Below are 24987 nucleotides of genomic sequence, written 5' to 3' on the forward strand. Positions count from 1 at the left end.
GAATCACATCTTTACAACTTTTTGCCATTGTTCCTGGTTCTTTCAGGGTCAAGCAGAACAAAACTGTTGACTTGCCCATGATGGTCTTTCAAGTACTCTGATCTCTAAATTAACTTTAAGAGGAATGTAAGCTTTTAAAGAGTAGAAATTGTTTCATTCTTTGTCTTTGTACCCTTCGAATGTTGTTTGACATGTTGTTGATACTTAATAAATGCTTGTTGATTTATTCATCAAGTAGGGTTCCTTTAACTTAACTATGTGGCATGAACTGCTTTTCATTTTTGTTGCCCTTCTCTAGATCTTCTCCTGATTATCAAAGTCATTTCTAAAATATAGTTCCTAGAACTGAATATAGTATCACAGCTATGATCAGAACAAATGAGAATATAGTGGTGCTGTCTTCAGCTTTCTAGCCCTGTTCACTATTGTCTTTCTTTGTATTTATTCATTCATCCATTCATTTATTTTTTAATATTGTCTTTCTTAATGTCACCTAAAGTCATTAGATTTTTTTTGGGGGGGGGAAGGAGGTGTCTGTTAACTGACCTAAAAATAATAAATTACCAAATCTTCCAGATCATGTTTATTGAAATTGTTATTTAGCCACATCTCTGAAGTTCATTTTTAGAATCTAGTGTAAGAGTTTATATTTTTCCCCCATTAATGTCACCTTATTAGATTTACTCAAATCAGTATCCATATTAAGATTTTTGGGGGACTTTACTCTGTCATCTGGTATATTAGTTCCCCAATTCCATTATCAGGATCAGTGATAAAAATATTAAAAGCCCCAGGATGAAGGATAGATCCTCATCATCTTGGCACAGAATCTTGGAGTTAGGAGGGACTTCAAAGACCCTCTGGACAAATCCATACTATCTCCTTTAAGGGGTCAGTCAGACTTGAAGACTTTCAGTTTGGGGAAAAAAGAAGTAACTCTTTAAGTATATAGTTAGTGAACAAACCATCTAGGACTATTCTGGGTGGGTCCAACCTTTCATCCTGTTGAAATATATTTAACAATGATGATCTAGCCACATTTCTCCATTTTATCCACAAGAAGAACAGGAGAGATGTTTTCTCATGTACACCATATTTACAGCCTTTCTCTGAAGTGGAGCTAATGATAATACCTTCCAGGTTATTGTGAGCACAAAAAGAGCCCCTTGTCTGGAACATAGTTGGTTCTCTCTAAATGCTGATTGTCATTCTTCATCATCATCCACCAGGCTGTTAATCTTGCTAAAAAAGGAAATGTGCTTAGTCCTAAATGACTTATTTTTGATGATTTCATGATGTTACTGATCACTATTTTCTTTTCTAGATATATTTATTAAATCCCAGGCAAGGTGCTAAACTGGGGATTCAAAACGAGGCAACAGATAGTCCCTCAAGAAACTTACAATCTAGTGGAGGAGATATCATGCAAATAGATAGATACAAAGCAAATTATGTTTGGATAAATAGGAAATACCAGAGGGAAGACCCTAGAACGAAGAGAAGCTTCCTGTAAAAGATGAGATTTTAGTTGAAATTTGAAGGAAGCCAGGGAAATCAGTAGATGGAGTTGGGGGAGAACATTTGAGATAAGGGGTTTTGTTCTTCTACATTGTTGTAGTCATTGTATATATTGTTTTCCTTATTTAGCTTAGTTACTATCAGTTCATATAAATTTATGGTTCTTTGAATTCTTCATATTAGCCATTATATTCATATTCCATATTTCATTGTATTTATATAATCACAATCTGTTTAGCCATCCCATACTTAACTGGCATCTTTCAGGTTTAATTTTTTTCTGCTTCTTTGCTACTACAAAAAAGTGCTGCTAGGGGCGGCTAGGTGGCGCAGTGAATAGAGCACTGGCCTTGGAGTCAGGAGTACCTGGGTTCAAATCCGACTTTGGACACTAATTACCTAGCCATGTGGCCTTGGGCAAGCCACTTAGCCCCATTGCCTTGAAAAATCTAAAAAATTTAAATCCAAAAAAGTGCTGCTATGAATATTTTTATATATATTGGACTTTTGTGAATTTGCTATCTTTGAGATATGTCTAGAAGTGGGAATCAATATTTTTAACATATTTCTGGCATAATTCCAAATTGGTTTTCACAGCTCCACCAACAATTTATTAGAATGCCTACCTTTTTGCAGCTAATACTTCCATCATTATCTGTTTCCCTTTTTTTTTCATTTTTACCAGGTCTCAGGGTATGAGTTAAAACCTCTTAGCTGTGAGCCAGAACTTCACAGCTGTTTGTTTTGTTTTGTTTTGTTTTGTTTTTAGTTGGTTTTTTTTTTTTTTACAAGGCAATGGGGTTAAGTAGCTTGCCCAAGGCCACACGGCTAGGTAATTATTAAGTGTTTTAGGCCGGATTTGAACTCAGGTACTCCTGACTCCAGGGCCGGTGCTCGATCCACTTTGCCACCTAGCTGCCCCTTCACAGCTGTTTTGATTTGCATATCTCTTTTTAGTGATTGGGGCAATCTTTCATGTGGTATTAACAATTTACCTTTTTTTTTTTTTTGACAATTACTTTGGGCCATTTTTCCAATGGAATCTTATGTAATATCAGTTCCTCACACAAATATTTGAAGCACAGTGTTCCCCCCCCCATTTTTAGTAGTCCAAAATTTCCCAGTTTTCTTAAATTTTTTTGATTTTAGCAGTTCTATAAAAACTTTTCAGTTTCATCTGAAATTTAAAATATAAATTGATTAGTGGATTTTCTTAGCATTTTTACTAGTCTCATTAGTCAGCTGCCTTTTTTTTCCTTTGTTGAAATTATTTCTTTTTGTCTCATATCCTTTAGAGCAGATGTGTCCAACTTGAGGTCCTCTGGCTGCACTTGGCCCTCAAAGTCCACTCATGCAGCCTTATTCCATTTTATTATACTCATTAGTAATCTGAGCTATGTTGTGGTCATAAATAAATATTAAATTCTTGACAAGTTTTTGTTGGGTGATGTAGCCCAGAAGAGCTAAAAGGTTATATGTTCCATGCTTTAGCGTTTTTTTTCCTCTGAATTGATTTCCTCAATAGAATTTAGACTATACTTGTTCTTTGTCTGAATGCTTTTAAGTCTGCTTTCCTTTACTTTAGGAGAGAGTATCATTTCCTGCACAAAAGGTTTCCATCATTTTCATGGACAAATTCTTCCTGGTTAGTGAGAATTAAATTTAGAATAGAATTTCTCCTTATTGGTTCCTCCACATCTTATGCATATACAAATAATATTCTAGCTTTTCTTGTGTTCTTTTAAAATTCTTTGCTTTTCTAAAAGAATATTTGAATCCCACTATAACTCAATAATAATGGAGATGTCAAAATTGTGTCTTTTTAATAGGTACATATATCTTTTTTTTTTTTTAGGTTTTTTGACAAGGCAAATGGGGTTAAGTGGCTTGCCCAAGGCCACACAGCTAGGTAATTATTAAGTGTCTGAGACCGGATTTAAACTCAGATACTTCTGACTCCCAAGGCTGGTGCTTTATCCACTACGCCATCTAGCCACCCCTAGGTACATATATCTTGCTTCCATATCCTTATTGTTTGTCTCTGTTTTTCCAACCTGTCACCCTTTTCTGACTTTACTTTTTCCCCCTTCAGAGTCTTAGCCGTAGAGTTTGCCAGATCAGTAGGGCATTGTCCTTAATCCTTGAATGATCTTGATTTCATTTCCTCAAGTTAATGAGCTGCCAGTGTTCAGTCTGGTGCCACCCAAACCACCTTCCCTCTTCACCCTTATTCCTAAGCTACTAAATACTGCTGGAAAAAGTCATATAGCCAGACCTATGAGGTTCACCACAAATTCTAGTTATCTAACTTTCCCTGGGTCTATAATATTTAATGGAAATCCTTTTTTCTTTTCTTTTTAATGGTCTCTGGTTATCTCTCCACACTCACTCCCCATGGCCTCTGTTGCTGACTTTGTCTTTTAAGTCCCCAACACCCTCTTCTCAGTAGGTGACATTGTTTCCTATTATAGAGAAATTTGAGTCCATTCATTATAAACTCTCTTAGCTCTGTTATACATTTGAAAACATTTATACAGTTTCTATTTATTTTCTCCAGTCTGAGACTATGAACTGGCCCTTCTTTTGAAGACTAACCTTTCTCTTTCTTCCTTTGATTCCCTTCTGTGCAACTTTTAACATCTTGCCTTTATGTCATTCCTTCTCTCATTTTCAGTCTCTCCTCTCCTGTTCCTGGCTGCCAATCTCTAGAGCTAGCTTTTATCCTATAGCTCTCCCTGTTATCATTGCTAAGTATCTGGAATGGAATCTTTACACTTGTTGCCCCCATTTCCTTCCTACTGACTTCTCTTTCCTTTGCTGTCTGATTTCATACCTGATTGCTCTACTGCTGTCTCTTTTTTGACCAGTGATTTCTTAATTGTGAAGTCCAGTGGTCTTTTTCATCTCCTTTGAGTTTTCTGTGACTTTGGAAACTCTTTCCTTACCTCCCCCTTCTCAAAATTTTTTCTTCTCTTAGCTTTTAGGTCACTATTCTCTCCTAGGTCTTTCCTTATCTGGTTGATCTTTCCTCCTTTTTTTTTTCCTAGAACACAGTCTATTTAGTGCTCTCTAAATGTGAACTATTCAGCTTCCATTGGTTCAATTAACACTTTATGCAGATGACCACCAGATCTACAAATCTAGTCTTATCTCTCCCTTCTATTCCATTCTTCATCTCCCATTGATGACTAACATTGACTACCTGAATGTTCTGTTGGCCCTTCAGATTCAACATGTTCAAAACTAAATTCATGGTGCTTGGAGATTAAAAAGAATTGACTATGACATAAAAATGAAAGGCGGGCAGCTAGGTGGCGTTGTGGATAAAGCACTGGCCCTGGAGTCAGGAGTACCTGGGTTCAAATCTGGTCTCAGACACTTAATAATTACCTAGCTGTGTGGCCTTAGGCAAGCCACTTAACCCCATTTGCCTTGCAAAAAAAAAAACCTAAAAAAAAAGAAAGGAAACATCTTGTTAGTTTGAAAAAAGAAAACGTATTTGAACTTATCTTAAACACCCCTTCCCATTTGCCATGAGTCCTTCCTTTCTAAACTTCCCTTCATTTTACTACCATTCAACCTCTTGGTCGCCCAACTTCATAACCTTAGAATAAATCATGTTTGATTCTTCCTTTTACCTCACCTTCCGCATCCATTTAATTGCCAAGACCAGTTATTTCTAACTCCACAATTTCACCACCGTAATTCAGACCTGGACTCTGATAAAATCTCCTTATTGCTTTCTCTGCTTCCAGTCCATCTTTTGCACAGCTGCACATGTGACCATATCACTCTTCTGATCCAAAGACATTCTATAGGTTGCTCTTTCCCTTAGGAAGTCCTCATTCTGAGTTTAAAGTTTGCTTCCATTTTTTTTCCCCTGCCCTATCTTTCTACATTTAATCAAATGGAACTCAACATGCCAATTTATGACTCTTTGCATTGATTCATCATGTCCTGTTTCTGGAACATTTCTACCCTTTGGAGCTCAACTTGGGTGATAACACTTGTGTGAAACCTTTCTGATCTCTCTTTCTGTTTCTTACCACTTTGCATTATTCTTAGGGCTCTTTTCTTTACCCCATCTTTAGACCATTTTGATTTTCCCTTTGCCTTTTTGTTCAGGACCACTTTAGTATTTTTTTTCAGCTCCTTGAAATCATGGACTTTTCTTTATATTTTTAATCTAGCACTTTAAATTCAACGGATGTTTTCTAAATATGTTTTGAACTGAATCTAATAGGGATGAATCAAGACTGATAACTACCAGGAGGTTGCAGGGTACAGTTTGCTGGAATCAGTCTGGGAGAGATTCTTGGAGAGTCAGAAGTTATTGGGGGGTGGCTAGGTGGTGCAGTGGATAGAGTACCAGCCCTAGAGTCAGGAGTACCTGAGTTCAAATCTGGCCTCAGACACTTAATAATTATCTAGCTGTGTGGCCTTGGGCAAGCCACTTAACCCCACTGCCTTGCCAAAAAAAAAAAAACCTTAAAAAAAAGAAGTTATAAAGGAAAAAGAAGGAACTTGGTTGCTTGAGAAGAGGCAATAACATTTGAATATCCAGAGGTAAGTATGAGGGCCCTATTTTCTTATTTTTCCTTTACTATTCATTCCAGGAGCTGCTGAAGGAGACTCGAAAGGAATATACTCTTCGAGCTGTAGAGCTGCTCTACTCCATCTTCTGCTTGGACATGCAACAAGTCACACTGATCCTGTTGGGTCATATCCTTCCTGGCCTTCTCACAGATTCTGCCAAGTGGCATAGCCTCATGGATCCCCCAGGCACAGCCCTGGCCAAGTAAATTTCTCCCCTCCTCATTCCCATATCCTGTGACTTCAGATCAGTCCTGAAAAGAGATCCTGTCCCCTCCATGTCACAACAGAGAGGATCAAGTGTGAATTCAGCCTCATTGAACTCATTCTTTACTGTTAGTTTGGGTTTACATAGAAGATTCAGAGATCCTTACCCATTTCCTACTGAACTTCCTCTTCTCTCCTCCTACTTCACAATTATTTGTTTAGGCTGGCAGTGTGGTGTGCCCTGAGTTCATACTCTTCTCACAAGGGGCAGGCATCTTCCCGACAGAAGAAGAGACACCGAGAGGACATTGAGGTGAGAATTTACAAATAACTATAATCCAAAGTGATAGATAACAAATGTAGCCCAAAACTGGTACCCTTGACTCAGAAGTATCTCTTTTAATTGCTAAAAATGAATATAAAGCTGAAGCAGGGATTTAATCTCTCCAACTAAGACTCTCCAACTAAATTCTAATGAGGATGATGCCCTTTGGAAGGCTCTTCTAATATGAAAGGGAGCAAATGTTTTCCATCCCATCATTCCCCCCTTTTTTTTAAGTTTTTTGCAAGGCAGTGGGGTTAAGTGACTTGCCCAAAGTCACACAGCTAGGTAATTATTAAGTGTCTGAGGCCGGATTTGAACTCAGGTCCTCCTGATTCCAGGGCCAGTACTCTATCCACTGTGTCACCTAGCTGCCCCTTCATTCCCTCTTTAAGAGAGAAAAGGAAGGTGAAAACAGTAGCCAGGAGGATTTCTAAATGTGGAAGGTTAAAAGAAGGTCTTTCAAAGCAGGATCCTCATAGCTGAGTTTTTTCTACTTTTCTGAAGTTGGAGGGCCTTTCATGGGAGTAGGAATTGGGAAATGGATCTATTGATTAGTTTCCTTAGCATGGTGTTTATTTTTGAATGATATTACTGCTCTTAACCCCATTCCCTAGGATTACATCAGCCTCTTTCCCTTGGATGATACACAGCCATCAAAGTTGATGCGACTTCTAAGTTCCAATGAGGATGATGCCAATGTTCTCTCTAGTCCTAGTGAGTATGAGAATTTGGTTAGCATAGGCAGGGCCTGAGCACCCTAGAAATAAATGATGATGATGTGGGGTTAAGTGGCTTGCCCAAGGCCACACAGCTAGGTAATTATTAAGTGTCTGAGGTTGGATTTGAACTCAGGTACTCCTGACTCCAGGGCCGGTGCTCTATCCACTGCGCCACCTAGCTGCCCCTGTCCTTCATTCTTGAAAAAGACCATGACATCAAGGAAGTGATGTCATGACAAGCATGTGAATTGGATTTGAGTGAGGGGGCGCTGTGCTAAGTTCCCAGCCTCACTTTCTCCTCCAGAGCCATCTGGGTCCAGTGGCCAGATATGGATCAGGATGACTAGAGATGGCCCTGGATGTGAGGTAATCAGGGTTAAGTGACTTGCCCATGGTCACATAGCTAGCAATGGTAAGTGTCTGAGACTGGATTCCACCAATTGTTCTCCTGACAGTGCTATATCCACTGTGCCACCTGGCTGCCCTTAGAAATAAATGATAGAAATAGATAGCAAACTTTCTGCCAGATTCCTTTGAGGGAACTTTCAGTTTCCCTCCACAGATGTTTAGGATTAGTAGGATAATAGGATTAAAGCTGAAAGTCATTCTTCCAGATGGTGTTCTCCCCTGTGTAGCCAGCCATTGGTGGTATTTTTCCAGTCAGTTCTATATTAGGTGTCTTTGACTCTGTCATCTTTGGCCTTCATGACCAGGTTTGCCTAAGAAAAAGAGTGAAGCACAAGGACTTGTGGCCTGGTCTCTCCTGGGCCTGTGGAGACATGCTAGTGTTAGTACTTGCCTGGTTTTGCTAGAAATTGCCTTCATCCTGCTGGCTGTGCCTGAGTCGCCTAAGGAGATGCAGCCTATGTTTTGAGAAGCTTCAGATTCTGAGAATAAGCAGATTCCTTAGCTTCTCTTTTTCACTGTGCTTCTCATCTATATCACTTTCCTACCTCCTGGCAGCTTGCTCACACACCAGATTTTTCCTCTTTGCTAGAAGACAGGATGGTATTTTATGTAAAGGACCTTGAATGCTAAGCTAAAAAAAAGTCTAAACTTGGACTCTCTCTGTAAGTTCCTCTTTAATTCTAACAGGGACAAACTAGGCACAGTGGTCTACAAGGGAGCTTTCCTTCTCCCGTCTTCCTCTTCCTTTTTGGAATGAGACAGGGGTAGCAAAGGATTTAGAGGCCAGGAGTGATATGACTAGATCTGTACATAAAGTAGCTTAACTCAGCATTGCTATGAAAGAGATGGAACAAGTAGATTAACTCAGCATTGCTATGGATGAAATGGAAAGTGAAGCCATAGGAACTCTGAGAAATCCAGGATTGGGATTAAGATTTTTAAAAGAAAGTTATGAATTAATCAAACCTCAAATAAAGTGAGCATTGCTGAATATGTGTATCTATGTGCATTTTATGTGTGTATACCCACACCGAGATAAGATTATACCTGAAACAGCAGGCATGTAATGGCAAGGAGATGCTGAATTACTCTTATCATTAGGAATAAAGAAGAATATGTGAGTGCCTGAGGGACAGGTGAAGTAGTATTAGAAAGACATTGTAATTGTTAGCATGTGACAGATTGAAGAGAAACAAAGATAACCCTGAGGTTTTGAACACAGGAGGCTGGTTGAAAGTTGTATCACAGGGGCAGCTAGGTGGCGCAGTGGATAGAGCACCGGCCCTGGAGTCAGGAGGACTTGAGTTCAAATTCAACCTCAGACACTTAATAATTACCTAGCTGTGTGGCCTTGGGCATGCCACTTAACCCCATTGCCTTGCCAAAAAAAAAATGTTACATCACCGAAAGAGGAGCAGCTTTGGGTGGGACAGTGTGGTGAAAGAGATGATACACATCCAAAAAGAACTGTTTTAGGCAGTTGGAAATGTCTCTAAAGCTCTGTAGAGAGGAAGGGTTAAGGATAGAGGATAGATATTTAAGAGTCATGTGTAAAGATAAGAGTGAACTGCTAAGACAGAGAATGAAGAAAGAAGAGGCTGGAGCAGAGTCTTAGAATCCCCTTACACTCCAGGCCTTGAGAGAACCATCAAAGAATACTTCTAAAGAATATGACCAAGGGAAGACAATGAGGATGGTGAGAAAACTGGAGGGTATTGAGGAACCTGGAGAATGGAAGATGTAGAAGGGACTTGATAGCTGCTTAATTGAGGGACTGTCTGTGAGAGAGGACAGTTCAGTCTTACTCTTCCTGGCCCTGGAAGGCAGAAGTAGGAGAAATCTGTAAAAGGCACCAGAGGCAGATTTTGGTTTAGTCTAAGGCAACATTTTATAATAATCAGAGCAATCCAAAAATGGAGACTGAGCTCCCCATCAGTGCACATCTTGAAGTAGAGGCTCACTGTTTTCTTGTTGGGAAATCTTTTGTTCAGATCCTCATTGGCCTGCATTAGCATCTGAGGCCTGTGATTGTGACAAAGGAGACAGGAAAGGAGTGAGTAGAAGGGAGGGAGGGCAGAAAGAAAACCAGGAGAGTGGTGTTTGAATGCAAGGAAGAAGGGGGTGGGAGTGGGGAAATGGAGGCAGATAATCCCTGAAGGAGAAAGACTGAGAAAAGGCCATGGGATTGGGCAGTTTGGAAGTCTTTGTTGACCTGAGAGGGTGTTCAGAAAAGCAGTGGGACAGAAAACAGGCTTTCCCCAAAGGAGGTTGTTCTAGAGTCTAGTCATAGGAACACAAGTTCTTGTAAGGAGCTGGGCAAAGGGAAGTGACCTGATGGCCAGGGTTTTCTAGGTTTTGGTCCCTGAGCTAGTTCTGTCCCTGGGATCTGGTAATCTTCCTTCTCTTTCTTACTGACTGCGAGAGAAACCAGGGGACTTTTTAAAAATATTTATATCATTTATTTTCACATTACTACAATAGTCTTATAAAAGTAAGCATAATCCCCCTCCCCCCAGCCACATACACACACACACACACACGTAGAGATACATTAAGAAAGATAAAGCGAGAGAAAAGAAAAGAATTACTTCATACTGTGTTCAGATAGCACAATACCTGTTTCTGGGATGGATCGCATTCTCTTTTTTTTATATTCGACCCTTTAATTATCTTAAGAGAAGTAAAGTTTTCAAGAATTAGAAATGCTTTATCTTCTTTTTTGATAATCTTGAGTAACATGTTTTATTTTTTCCTTCCCTTTTTCATTTACCTTTTTATGGAATTCTTGAGTCACTCTGGTGATTGAATTCTCTGTTCAGTTCTGGTCTTTGTGTCAGGAAATTCTAGAAGTCCTCTATTTCATTGAACATCCATCTTTTTCCCTGACCATATATGCTGAATTTTGTAGGATGGTATATTCTGGGTCATAAATCCCAAGTCCTTTGCTCTCCGATATATGTTATTCCAGGTCTTCGATGCTTTAGTGTTGAGACTGATAGGTCCTTTGTATTTCCTTGGTATTTGAATTGTTTTCTTTTTGCTGCTTTCAGTGTTCTCTCTCTTTTATTTGGGAGTTTTGAAATTTAGCTATAACAGCCCTTGGAATTTTTATCCTGGGATCTCTTTCCCAGGGTTCTATGGATTTTTTCAATGGTTATGTTGTTTTCTTATTCTAGCAGATTTGGACAGTTTTCCCTTATAATTTCCTGCATGATGTTTTCCAGGTTCTTTTCTGATCTAGGCTTTCTGGTAGTCCAACAGTTTGTAGGATCTATTTTCCAGGTCATTTGTTTTCCCTAAAAGATACTTTGCATTTTCTTCAACTTTTTCAGCCTTTTTATTTTTTTTATGGAATCTTATAGTCTTGCAGATTTATTGGTTTCTATTTGTTAAATTCTAATTTTTAGGGTTTTTATTTTCTCCAATTAGCTTTTGTATTTTTTTTTCCATTTGGTTATTTTTACTTTTGAAGGAGTTGATTTCTTTGGTCAATTTTTCATAATTTTCTTGCATGAATTTCATTTCTTTTTTTTCCTTCCTTTCTTTGGTTTTTAAAATCTTTTTTAAGCTCTTCGATGAGCTTTTTTGAGTCCAATTTATAGACTGTTTTGATACTTCCCCTGTGAGTGATTTTTCACTGATTTCTTCAGACATGGTGTTGCTGTCATCTGTCTGTAAAGTAGTTTTCTATAGTGAGTGCTCTTTTAGCTTTTCTGCTCATCTTTGTTGTTTTAGTTCTGCTCCTGGAGTATAGGGAGTATAGGTCCAAGCTTTTTTTGTTTTTTTGGTTGGGGCTGGAGTCTGATCCCTGGCTTGTCATTGGTCAAGATACTGCTTATGCAGTCCAGGCCTTGCCTTTGCAGAGGTTTGTTTCCTCCTTTATGTCCAGGTTCTAACTTAGCAGTGGTTTGTTCCTGACCCAGTCCTATCTTTTACCCTGGTTATCCCAGGGTTCAGACTTGGTTGGGGTTGGAATCCTCCCTGCTGGCTTGCTATCTAACTTCTGGGACTTGTGCTGTTGTTAAGCTGTCAACTAGATTGCAGCTGGTTTTCCCTGCTCTCCTGCCTCTTGGATTTTACTTCTCCTTTTCCCCCAAACAGACAGACCTTCATTGAAACACCTCCACAATGTCTATCATTGAAAATTTCTTTGAATCTTATATCTTTTTCTTGAATGGGATATGTAGTTTGAATGTCAGAGTAGAGGCTTCATTTATCTTTGGTAGGGGAAATCTCTGGGAATATGTCAGCTTCATGCCACCATTTTGGCTCTGTCCTGGAAGCCTGCCTGGATTGCATTCTCTATCATAGAATGATTCTTTATCATAAGTCCATCAGAGGAGTTGCTTCAATATTTTTCCCCCCACAGTTGCTATTGCTAACTGTTTCCCTCCATTCTATTCTTCCCCACTCCCATTTATTCTATTTTCTTTCTCTCCTTTCACCCTGTCCCTCCTTAAAAGTGTATTATAAAAAAAAGTATATTATATCTGACTACCTTCTCCCATGATCTTCTTTCTTTTCTGTCACCACCCCCCCTCCCTTCCTTCCATCTCCTTCCTCTCCTTTTCCCTCTAGGGTAAGTTAGATTTCTATAGCCTATTGAATATACATGTTATTTCCTCTCTGAATCACTTTTTTTTTTTAAGTTTTTGCAAGGCAATGGAGTTAAGTGGCTTGCCCAAGGCCACACAGCTAGGTAATTATTAAGTATCTGAGGCCAGATTTGAACTCAGGTACTCCTGACTCCAGGGCCAGTGCTCTATCCACTGTGCCACCTAGCTGCCCCTTTGAACCACTTCTGATGAGAATGAAGGCTCCTTCATTTCCCCCTCACCTTCCCCCCTTCCACTCCATTGAAAAAAACTTTCTTGACTCTTTTATGTGAAATATCTTAGCCCAGTCTACCTCTCCTTTCATTTTCTCCCAGTACATTTCTTTTTCACTCATTGACTCCATCTTTATAATATATTTTACCTTCATATTCAACTCTCTCCTGTGCCTTGTCTATATATGCTCCTAACTGCTCTAATAAATGAGAAGGCTCCTATGAGTTACAAGTATCTTCTTCCCATGCAGGAATACAAGCAGTTCAGTATCATTAAATCCCTCACAATTTGTTCTTCCCGTCTACTCTCTCTATGCTTCATCTGAGTCCTGTATGTGAAGATCAAACTTTCTGTTCAGCTTTGGTCGTTTCAACAGGAAAGTCTGAAAGTCAGTGTGGGGACTTCTTAATCCAAGGATTGAAACTCCTTTTCCTCCCTTTTTGTGTCCATTCCTCTGAACCTCATTTGTTCAGCTTCCTTCTCTTTGACCCCCATGCCCTGAGAGAAGGAGAAGGCTCCTATAAGTGAGAGCTGATGGCCCCGCAAATTCACTCACCAGGTTCTAGGGCTTTAGTTTTTTTCCACACAGATTATAAACACAATGTAAATTGTCACTGTGGGTAACTCCATTCTCTTTCTCCCTTGTCCTCATCCAGTACTTGGCTCCAGAGGTTTCATTCTTCCCCACACTCTATGATCTCCTCAGTATGGATGACCTTTGGGGGAGAGGGCCCTTCCTCCCCTCTCTGATCCACTCTTGCTTTGATTTCATTTTCTTTCCATTATGCTATTGTGGTACCATTTCCTCATCTCCTCCATGAGACCTCCTCCATGAGACCTCCTATCAACACTCAGGAATTGTACCCCTCTGGGAGTTTCTCTTAGACCAGGGAGTGAGGAAGGGGCGTATACATTCACTTAGGGTCTTTCCTGGCACCTTTCAACAGAATGGGGTTCATGTCATCAGTCAGCCAGGAAGGGAGGCTGGGAGGCATCAGACTTTGAGGAGGGCTCCCTTTGGGGGAGAGGGTTTTAAGCAAACAGTATCTTCACCTCTGCTCTCTTGCCCCCACTCTACAGCTGACCGGTCCATGAGCAGTTCTCTCTCAGCCTCTCAGCTACACACGGTCAATATGAGAGACCCTTTGAACCGAGTCCTTGGTAAGTTCCTTTTCTTTCCTAAGCCTGATTAACCAAATCATCTCTTCCCTTCTATCCTCCTGTCTCTTCCTTTTTATCTTCTCTTCTGTCACTTGTCTTCTTGTCCTTCTTCCTGACCCTCATCTGTTCTCTTCTTCTCCTGATCTCTCTTTTCCTCTTGCTCTCTTCTTGCTTCCCTTCCTTATGCTTCCTCTTCAGCTCCAGAGTTTCTTTCAACCTTTGTGCCTTTGACTCTGCCCCTCTTGTCTCTCTCCCTGCATAGCAAACCTGTTTCTGCTCATCTCCTCCATCTTGGGGGCCAGGACAGCAGGCCCTCACACCCAGTTTGTGCAGTGGTTCATGGAGGAGTGTGTGGACTGCCTGGAACAGGGCAGCCGAGGCAGTATCCTGCAGTTCATGCCTTTCACTACTGTAAGTTGGGGGGCAGAGGTAAAGGATGGGAGATTGGAGGTCCTGTGCTGCCCTTTAGAGCATTGTTCTTCATCTCATAATGTTCCACTGAGTGGAAAGAGCTGATAACTCTGCTTTTTGGTGTTGGAGAGTGAATTTGGGGAGATATGGGCAGTGTACTGGACAAGTACACTATAGAGGAGATGGGGGCTACTTTCTTCTAATATTCCACTGCAGGGAAACAGCTGTAATTGCCTCTATTTCTCTATGGCAGGTGTCAGAATTGGTCAAGGTGTCAGCCATGTCCAGCCCCAAAGTGGTTCTGGCCATCACAGACCTCAGTCTCCCTCTGGGCCGACGGGTGGCTGCCAAAGCCATTGCTGCACTCTGAGAAAGTGGAAGAGATGAAGCACTTTTTTTTTTAAATTAAATTTGAGGAATGGAAGAAACTAAAGAACAGAGAGAGCTGAAGAAGAGACTTCAGCAAATGAGAGACCAAGGAACTCTCCTAGTGTGATGACTAAGATTATTAATCTAGGAGGATTTTTTGTGTCCCTCCTCTTAGCACCCATCTATCCCCTGTCTGTTCTTTTCTGTCCCTGGTTCACTTCTTTCTCCCCCTACCAAGAATTTTCATTTCTGCCTCCAATGGCTTCCTTGGGCATTGGTGCTTTAGTGGACCTTTATTATCTAAGGAATAAATTCCCATTCCTCAGGACAGAACTGTGGCTCCTGTTATTATGAATGGATCATCCTTTCACCCCCACTTCTTTTTTTTATATATATTTAAATTTTATTTTTTTATTCTTATTTTGTACAAATTTTTTTTACATTAATAAAATATTCTTGTTTAAGAGTAAATGAAATACCCCCTCCCCCCCATGAATATAGACTTGCTTGAGCGATAAAGTAAAAGGGAGAGAAAAAAATTAAAATAAAAAAAATAGTAATAATTGTAGGTATGGCCAGGTGGCGCAATGGACGAAACACTAGCCCTGGAGCTACGAGCACCGGAGCCCACATCCAGCCCCGTAGACCCAACAATCATCCAGCCATGTGACATGCAAGCCACCTGATCCCCACTGCCCTGCAAAAACCAAAAAGAAAAAAAAAGACCCAAAATAAAATAAAATCATAATAATAATAGTAGGGGTGGCTGGGTGGCAGACAGAGCATTGGCCCTTGAGCCAGGAGCACCCGGGTCCAAATCTGGCCTCAGACACCCAAAGATCACCCTGCTATGTGGCCCCAGGCAGGCCACCCAGCCCCATTTGCCCTGCACCCTCCCCCAAATAATAATAATGATAATAATAAAAAAATGTGCTTCAGTCTTTGTCCCAATACCAACAACTCTGTCATGGGTGGATCACATTCTTTATGCTAAGTCCATCACAAAAGTTACTTCCATATTTTTCCAACGTTGCCATTGCTGATTGCAACTCCCTCCTTTCTTATTTCTCCACTACCATGTACTATATTTTCTCTCTCCTTTCACTCTGACTCTGCTGTAGGGTAGCTGAGTGGCACAGCAGACAGATCCCTAGTCCTGGGGCCAAGAAGCCCTGAGGCCCCCTACCACCCCTTAGGCCCAGAATCCACCTGGCCCTATGGTCCTGGACAGGCCTTCCAATCTTAGCCCCTTGCAAGAAGTAAAAAAGAAAATGTGTTATATCTGACCACTCCCCCCATGGTCCATCCTCTCCTCCATCATTCACATCCCTACCCCTTCCCCCTGCTCCCCCCTCCTTCTTACTCCAGATGTCTATACCCCATTGAGTATATATGCTGTTTCCTCTCCTAGCCACCTCTTATGAGAGCAAAGGTTCCCTCATTCCCCCCTGCCTCTCCCCTTCCATATCATTGCAATAGCTCATTGTAATAAAGAAAAATCTTAAATGAAATACCTTGGGGCCGGTTAGGTGGCATAGTGGATAAAGCACTGGCCTTGGAGTCAGGAGTACTTGGGTTCAAATCTGGTTTCAGACACTTAATAATTACCTAGCTGTGTGGCCTTGGGCAAGCCACTTAACCCCATTTGCCTTGAAAAAAACCTAAAAAAAAATATCTTGGCCTATTCCCCCTCTCCTTTTTCTTTCTCCCATTACATTTCCCTTTTTTCTACTGACTCCATTTTTACACCATATTTTATCTTTGAATTCAGCTTTCTCCTGTGCTTCAACTATAAAAGCTCCCTCTACCTGCTTTGTTAGCTGAGAAGGTTCATATGAGTATTATCAGTGTCATTTTTCTATGCAGGAATACATGCAGTTCATCATCATTAAGTCCCTCATATTTTCCCCTTCTCCTCCAATCTCCATGCTTCATCTGAGTCCTGTATCTGAAGATCAAACCTTCTGTTCAGCTCTGGCCATTCCAACAGGAACATTTGAAATTCCCCTGGTTCATTGGAAGTCCATCTTTTTCCCTGGAAGAGTACATTCAGCCTTGCTGGGTAGTTCATTCTTGGCTGCATTCTAAGCTCTTTTGCCTTCCGGTATATTATATTCCAAGCCCTCCGAGCTTCCAATGTAGTTGCTGCTAAGTCCTGTGTAATCCTGACTGCAGCTCCACGATATTTGAACTGTGTCCTTCTGGCTGCTTGTAATATTTTCTTTTTGACTTGGGAGTTCTGGAACTTGGCTATAATATTCCTAGGGGTTGGTTTTTTTGGGGGGATCTCTTTCTCAGGGTGATTGGTGGATTCTCTCCATTTCTATTTTGCCCTCTGCTTCTAGAATATCAGGGCAATTTTCCTGTAGTAATACTTTGAAAATCATGTCAAGGCTCTTTTCCTGATCATGACTTTCAGGTATTCCAATAATTTTTAAATTATCTTTCCTAAGTCTGTTTTCCATATCAGTTGTTTTTCAATGAGATATTTCGCATTTTCTTCTAATTTTTCATTTTTTTGGTTTTGAAGTATTGATTCCTGATTTCTGGTAAATTCATCAATCTCCCTGAATTCTATTCTTTGTCTGAAGGATTTGTTCTCCTCAGAGAGTTTTCTTATCTCTTTCCATCTGGCCAATTTCGCTTTTTAAAGCATTCTTCTCAATAACTTTTTGAACTGTTTTATACATTTGACCTAAGCTGGATTTTCTTCAGCATTTTTTTGGAAATACCTTGACTAAGCTGCTGACTTCATTTTCATATTTTTCCTGCATCTCTCTCATTTCTTTTCCCAGTTTTTCTTCTAACTCCCTCATGTGATTTTCAAAGTCTTTTTTGAGCTCTGTCATAGCCTGAGCCCAATTTCTGTTTTTCTTGGAGTCTTTAAATGTAGGAGCTTTTGTTTCCTCATCTTCAGACTGAGTATATTGATCCTTCTTGGGATCATAGATAATGTATTTCTCAGTGGTGTTCCTCTTTTTTCTCTGCTTGTTCATTTTCCCAGCCTGGGCCTGGTTTTGGGGTGCTTCCTGAGCTTTTGGGACACTCCCACAAGGGTCTCAGTGTGTAAGGCTCTGTCCTCCCTCCTGGTCTGTGAATAACCATATGTGCTCCTGTCTGCCACAGGCATGAGGTGGAGGGGGCTGCTGTTCTATGGGGGGCCTAGACTGTGATAAGGATCTGAATGTGTTCAGAGCTCCAGAGTCCTGTTCCAGGGGCAGAGGACAGAGCTCTGCAGTCTCTCTTCTCTCCCCTCCCTCAGCTCAAGGGGCTCATGCCCTGGAGGCTCCTGCTTACCAGCTCCGCCTGTTTCTGTTTCCAGATCTGTGCTCGCTGTGGCAGAGGTCCCCCGCTGTTCCCCCACTTTGTGCCCGGTGCTCCTCGGGTTGTAGCTCAGGAGACTCCCCCGCTGCTGTGAGCTGGGGCTCCCAGAGCCCTGGGGCTGCCTCTGGGAGGCTGAAGTTCTTTCGCTCTGGTGGGCCGCCCCTCTGACCCCGGGGAGCAGAGCCTTTCTGCTCTTTTCCAGGTTACCTTGAGTAGGAGAACTGCCTCACTGGGTCCCTTTGTGGGTTCTGTCTCTTGAAAGTTTAGTTAAGAGTCCTTAGTTTAGAAGTTTTATCAGAGAGCACCTAAGACTATCCTTTTCTTGTCGACATCTTGGCTCCGCCCCCCAAGATCTCACTCCCACTTCTAATTCTCTTCAATCAGCTTTCACTTTGTCACACACTTTGAATCATCCAGGACCACTATAGAAGGGTAACCACAATCCCTCCCATCTGTCGTGCACAGAACAAAGTCAGGCAACCTGAGTTTGAATCTTGGTGCAAACTCTTGCTATCTTGTCATGCCCTGCATGCTTTCCCTTCGTGGCTCTGTCTCTTGGAATTCCTGGCTTCTTTCAAAGCTCAACTCAGGTGCCAATTTTTTCACAAGACTTTTCCTGATCCACACCTCCTTTTCCCCAAAGTTGTTATTCCTCATTCTCTTTTGAAATTACTTTGTATTTATTTATGTATATGCTGTATCTTTGTCCCTTGAGAGCTGAGGCAGTTTTTGTTTTTTATTATTCCAGTGCTTGGCACAGTTTTTCATACCAGACCATAGGGAACTGCTGATAAGGAAATTCAAGGCTGTATTGCACAGTAGATTCTGAAGTGTTGACCTTGGAGGCAGAATGATAAAATTTCAAATCCTGCTTTGCATACTTCCTGGCTGTTTCATCCTGGGCAAATCACTTACCCTCTTTAAGCCTCAGTTTTCTCATCTGTAAATGGGGGATAATAAAACACCTACCTCAGTTAGTTGTGGAAATCAAGTAAGATAATGTATGTGAAGAGTTTTAATAGTCTTTTTTTCATTTTTTTAGATTTTTCAAAGCAATTGGGTTAAGTAACTTGCCCAAGGCTACACGGCTAGGTAATTAAGTGTCTGAGGTCAGATTTGAACTCAGGTACTCCTGACTCCAAGACTGGTGCTCTATCCACTGCATCACCTAGCCGTCCTGAGTTTGTTAGTCTTAAAGCCACAATAGAAATGCCAACAATTCAGCTCTCTCCTCATGAAAATTGGCATCTGCTCTGACAACCTATAATTTTAGAGAGTCTTTAAAAAGAGAGTTGTTTGAGGCATTGAGAGGTTATATGACTAGCCTGGACCACAGAACTAGCCAATTAGTCAAAGGCAGAACTTCATTGTAGGACCAAGACCTTTTCATCTGCTTCACCATGGTGCCTCTTTATTTTACACTTGTTAACTCTTAATCTTTGTTTACTGAATCATGTTTATGACCATGAAACAAGTCATGTAAATTCTCTGGGCCTCAGTTTCTTTAGCTGTAAAATGGGGATAATAAATACACAATACCTACTTCACAAGGTTGTTATTAGTAAGATGCTTTAAAAACACAGACAAGCTATTCTGTTCCTTGACCAGTCATTTCCTCCCATACTATATTACAGTGTTGTGTGGATTTTTTTCCCAGTAAGGATTGGAGTAGATGGTTGTTGAGGTCCCTTTTATCTAGATCCTGTGTTAACTTTCCCTTATATTACAGAATGGAAAACTGAGACCTAGAAAGAATAATCTACTTCTTTAAAGACTTTTGTTATTATTTTTTTGAGTTCTATAAAGTATTGCTTTGATAGTTTGATTTATGTTGCATTCAAACTGTAAGTTAACTTTAGGAGAATTATCATTTATATTATATTGGCACAGCCTTGAGTTTTGAATATTCTTCCAACTTTTTCTTTTGAATATTCTTTAAATATTCTTGCAACTATTTCCTTAGAAAAGAAAAGTAATGGTTAAGAATGAAGAGATAATAGCACCTCAAGCCTCAAACTATTATAAAACAACTGTCATTAAGATTATTTACTATTGTCTAAAAGAATAGAAAAATAGATCTATATAATCCAGAGAGAATTGGAAACATGGAGTTCAACCCCATATTTGATAAGTGGGAAGCGTTATTTTACTTATCTCTGTTAAAGATTTCTGGAAAAAGTTGGAAGTGGACTAGCAAAAATTATACTAAAAGTTATACTAAGTGTTTTACACTAAAATCCCACAATACGTTCAAGGCGAACGTATGACATTTATCATAGGAAAAATCCTCTTAAAAATTATAGAAGCAGCAGGTCATATACTTTTCATAAGCAGAAGTAGGAAGTATATTTATGCTGAAGCACAGAATAGAGGCAATTACAAAAGATTAGATAGGTAACTGAACTTTCTGCACAATTATTGCCATCTAGAATAAGAATGAAAATAGTCAAAAATATGTGTATAGTTTATCAAATTCTTCCCCCAATAAATGTGATTAAAGAATGTGAACAGTTCTCAAAGGAATTGTAAATTATGATCCTTATAATGTCATTGTCACTAATAATAAGAAAATAGAAATAAAAATTACCCTGAGGTTTTTACCTATTCAGATTTTTGAAAATGAGAGTAGTCAGTACATAGGACTTGTGGGAAGCTAGGTACACTAGGTCATTCTTATTGTAGCTTTCAATTGGGACAACCATTTTTGGAAAGCAAGTTAGAAATATGCAAATAAAGTATCTAAAAATGTTCATGACCATTTGACTCAGATTCCAGTATTAGGCTTTATACCCTGAGGAGACTATGGATAAGGAAATGATCTCTCAGGTGTGTCAAAATATTTATAGCAGCACTTTTTGTGGTAGCAAAGGATTGGCTACAATGTGGATGCTTATCCGTTGGGAAATAGAAAACAAATTGCTGCCTGTGATTTACTTTGGTATAAGAAACTATGAATATGATACATATGGAGAAGCATTGGACAATTCACAAGTTCTGATGCAGAGAGGGGCAGCTAGGTGGTACAGTGAATAGAGCACCAGCCCTGGAGTCAGGAGGACCTAAGTTCAAATGTGGCTTCAGACACTTAATAATTACCTAGCTGTAGGACGTTGGGCAAATCACTTAACCCCTTTCCCTTGCAAAAAAAAAAAATCTGTTGCAGAGAAAATCATAGCCAAGAAAAAAAATTGGCACTATGACTACTACAGTGAAAATGAAAGGAGCAAGCAAGGAACAACTGAGAATAAATGCTGCAAATTACAAAGAAGAAGAGAGATGGGAGGACACATAGCCCCATTCCACACCACCACCCCATCCCAACTAGTCAGAGGTTTTGGATACAGCACAAATGCATATATTTTCTTTTTTAATTTTCAGATATACTTTATTATGTCATTCTGTTTATTCACTTAATCGGCCTTTCAATCCAATACATTGTCCACTGGAAACTAACTGCATATTTTCAGACATTTTTTCTGTATAGATGACTTTTGCTATGTTTTTTTCCTTTTAAAAATATTTGTTAAGTGAGGAGACTTTCCAGAGGGAAATTGATACTGAGAAATTTTGATGTTACAAAAAAAAGATTTTTTTTAAAGCCTTGATTAAAGTGACAGTTCTTTAGAATTAGAGCTAGTACTGAATCCCTGATCACCTCTTTTCATTCAACCACATCCAAAAGGAAATAATCAGTTGGGCAGTTATTGAAAACCCTTCTCATTCCTCTAGACCCAACATCTCTTGATGTTATCCCTAAGACTTCATCATCTGTGACTTTATACTTTGAAAAGCAAAAGAGACATCTGGGCCTGTTCATAGGGAAAATTTCTCAGGATTGAAATCAGATTTGAACTCAGATACTCCTGACTCCAGGGCCAGAACTGTATCCACTTCCCCACCAAGCTGCCCCTATAAAAATCTTTAAAAGCCAAAGATAGGATTTATATTTGATTCTGGGACCAAAGTGACACCTTCCCCATTTTCATTGGCTGCCTAGAATGCTCTCGCCCTTATTTCCTATTTCATCCCTATCTTAGTTTTCTTGGCCTCCTTCAAGTCTTAATTAAAAGACTTCTTAAAGAAGCCTTTCCAAATTCTCCTTAATGTGAGAGGCTTCTGTCTGAGATTATCCAAAATTTGTCCTGTACCTATCTTGTTTAAACATAGAGGTTTTCATGTTATTCCTTCTCACTGCTTGGCAGACTCCTAGGAATTGGGGAAAGGGAAACTGAGGTAACAGTTGATGAAATTAGGAATATAGCTTTTTTTTTTAGAGAGAAAGTCAAGGGCAGAGCCAAGATGGCGACAAGAGGAGGATCTCTCTTAGGCACTCTCTCATAAAACTTATAAACTAAGGATTCTAAATTTTCAAGAATCCACAGAGGGATCCAGTGAGGCAGTTCTCCTACTCAAGGTAACCTGGAAAAGAACAGAAAGGCTCTGCTCCCCGGGGTTGGAGGGGCAGCCTGCCAGAGGGGTGGCCCACCAGAGGAAAAGAACTTTAGCCTCCTGGAGGCAGCGCCAGGGTGCTGGGAGCTGCAGCTCACAGCAGCAGGGGAGTTTCCTGACCTACTACCTGGGGGAGCACTGGGCGCAACTTGGGGGAACAGTGGGGAACCTCTGCCAGAGTGAGCATGTGAAGCCCAGCCCTCAGGGCACACAGTGAGCAGCCCAGATCCAGGAACAGGAAGCAGGAGCCCCCAGGGCATGAGCTCACTGAGCCTAGGGAGGGAGCAGAGAGAGACTGCCCAGCTCTGTCCTCTGTCCCTGGAACAGGACTCTGGAGTTCTGACCACATTCAAATCCTGATCGCAGTCTAGGCTCCCCCATAGAACAGAAGGGCCCCCCCCACCTCAGCCCCATGGCAGAGGGGGACACATATGGTCATTCACAGACCAGGAGGGAGGACAGAGCCTCACACACTGAGATCCTTCTGGGAGTGTTCCAAAAGCTCAGGAAGCACCCCAAAACCAGGCCCAGGCTGGGAAAATGAGCAAGCAGAGAAAAAAGAGGAACACCATTGAGAAATACATTATCTATGATCCCAAGAAGGGTCAAAATACTCAGTCTGAAGAAGAGGAAACACAAGCTCCTGCATCTAAAGACTCCAAGAAAAACAGAAATTGGGCTCAGGCTATGACAGAGCTCAAAAAAGACTTTGAAAATCAAATGAGGGAGTTAGAAGAAAAACTGGGAAAAGAAATGAGAGAGATGCAGGAAAAACATGAAAATGAAGTCAGCAGCCTAGTCAAGGAAATCCAAAAAAATGCTGAAGAAAATAGCATGCTAAAAACCAGCTTAGGTCAAATGTATAAAACAGTTCAAAAAGTTATTGAGGAGAAGAATGCTTTAAAAAGTAGAATTGGCCAGATGGAAAAAGAGATAAGAAAGCTCTCTGAGGAAAAAAAATCCTTTGGACAAAGAACAGAACTCAGGGAGATTGATGAATTTATGAGAAATCAGGAATCAATACTTCAAAACCAAAAGAATGAAAAATTAGAAAATGTGAAACATCTTATTGAAAAAACAACTGATTTGGAAAACAGATTTAGGAAAGATAATTTAAAAATTATTGGAATACCTGAAAGTCATGATCAGGAAAAGAGCCTTGACATCATTTTCAAAGAATTACCACAGGAAAATTGCCCTGATATCCTAGAAGCAGAGGGCAAAATAGAAATGGAGAGAATCCACCAATCCCCCTGAGAAAGAGATCCAAAAAAACCAACCCCCAGGAATATTATAGCCAAGTTCCAGAGCTCCCAAGTCAAAGAGAAAATATTACAAGCAGCCAGAAGGACACAGTTCAAATATCGTGGAGCTGCAGTCAGGATCACACAGGACTTAGCAGCAACTACATTAAAAGCTCGTAGGGCTTGGAATATAATATACCAGAAGGCAAAAGAGCTTAGAATGCAACCGAGAATCAACTACCCAGCAAAAAATGTCCTCTTCCAGGGAAAAAGATGGACTTTCGATGAACCAGGGGAATTTTAAATGTTCCTGTTGGAATGGCCAGAGCTGAACAGAAGGTTTGATCTTCAGATACAGGACTCAGGTGAAGCATGGAGATTGGAGAAGGGGAAAATATGAGGGACTTAATGATGATGAAATGAATGTATTCCTGCATAGAAAAATGATACTGATAATACTCATATGAACCTTCTCAATTAACAGAGCAGGTAGAAGGAGCTTTTATAGTTGAAGCACAGGAGAAAGCTGAATTTGAAGATTTAAAATATGGTGTAAAAATGGAGTCAAGAGAAAAAAAGGGAAATGGAATGGGAGAAAGAAAAAGGAGGGGGGGGATAGGCCAAGATATTTCATATAAGATTTTTCTTTATTACAATGATCTGTTGCAATGATATGAAAGGGGGAAGACAAGGGAGAATGAGGGAATCTTCACTCTCATCAGAGGTGGCTAGGAGAGGAAACAGCATATATACTCAATGGGGTATAGACACCTGGAGTAAGAAGCGGGGGTGACAGGGGGAAGGGGTGGTGATGTGAACGATGGAGGAGAGGATGAACCATGCGGGGAGAATGGTCAGATATAACACATTTTCTTTTTTACTTCTTGCAAGGGGCTGGGATTGGAAGGCCTGTCCAGGACCATAGGGCCAGGTGGATGCTGGGCCTAAGGGGTGGTATGGAGGCTCCGGGGCTCTTGGCCCCAGGACCAGAGATCTGTCTGCTGCGCCACTCAGCTACCCTACAGCAGAGTCAGATTGAAAGGAGAGAGAAAATATAGTACAATATGAAAGGAGGGAGTTGTGATCAGCAATGGCAACGGTAGAAAAATATGGAAGTAACTTTTGTGATGGACTTACCATAAAGAATGTGATCCACCCACAATAGAGTTGGTGGTATTGGAACACAGACTGAAGCACATTTTTTATCATTATTATTATTCTTTTTTCAGGGCAAATGGGGTTGGGTGGCCTGCCTGGGGCTGCATAGCAGGATGATATTTGGGTGTCTGAGGCCAGATTTGGACCCAGGTGCTCCTGGTTCAAGGGCCAGTGCTCTGCCACCCAGCCACCCCTACTATTATTTTTTTTAAGGTTTTTGCAAGGCAAATGTGGGTTAATTGGCTTGCCTAAGGCTACACAGCTAGGTAATT

General features: G+C 40.6%; 1 protein-coding gene across 1 annotated transcript in view; it reads left to right on the forward strand.

Moving 5' to 3' along the window:
- The window catches only part of MED24 (mediator complex subunit 24), a 35092-nt gene extending 20141 nt beyond the window's left edge, over nucleotides 1-14951 (forward strand). The window contains exons 20-25 of the mRNA XM_074224000.1: nucleotides 6135-6316; nucleotides 6541-6631; nucleotides 7258-7357; nucleotides 13680-13760; nucleotides 14023-14171; nucleotides 14425-14951. Of these exons, the coding sequence (XP_074080101.1) occupies nucleotides 6135-6316; nucleotides 6541-6631; nucleotides 7258-7357; nucleotides 13680-13760; nucleotides 14023-14171; nucleotides 14425-14541 (720 nt within the window). The 3' untranslated portion in view covers nucleotides 14542-14951. The remainder of the gene's footprint in view (nucleotides 1-6134; nucleotides 6317-6540; nucleotides 6632-7257; nucleotides 7358-13679; nucleotides 13761-14022; nucleotides 14172-14424) is intronic.
- Nucleotides 14952-24987: the final 10036 nt, after the last annotated feature.

The sequence above is a fragment of the Macrotis lagotis genome, chromosome 2 (assembly GCF_037893015.1).
Source record: "Macrotis lagotis isolate mMagLag1 chromosome 2, bilby.v1.9.chrom.fasta, whole genome shotgun sequence".
NCBI classification, from domain to species: Eukaryota; Metazoa; Chordata; class Mammalia; order Peramelemorphia; family Peramelidae; genus Macrotis; species Macrotis lagotis.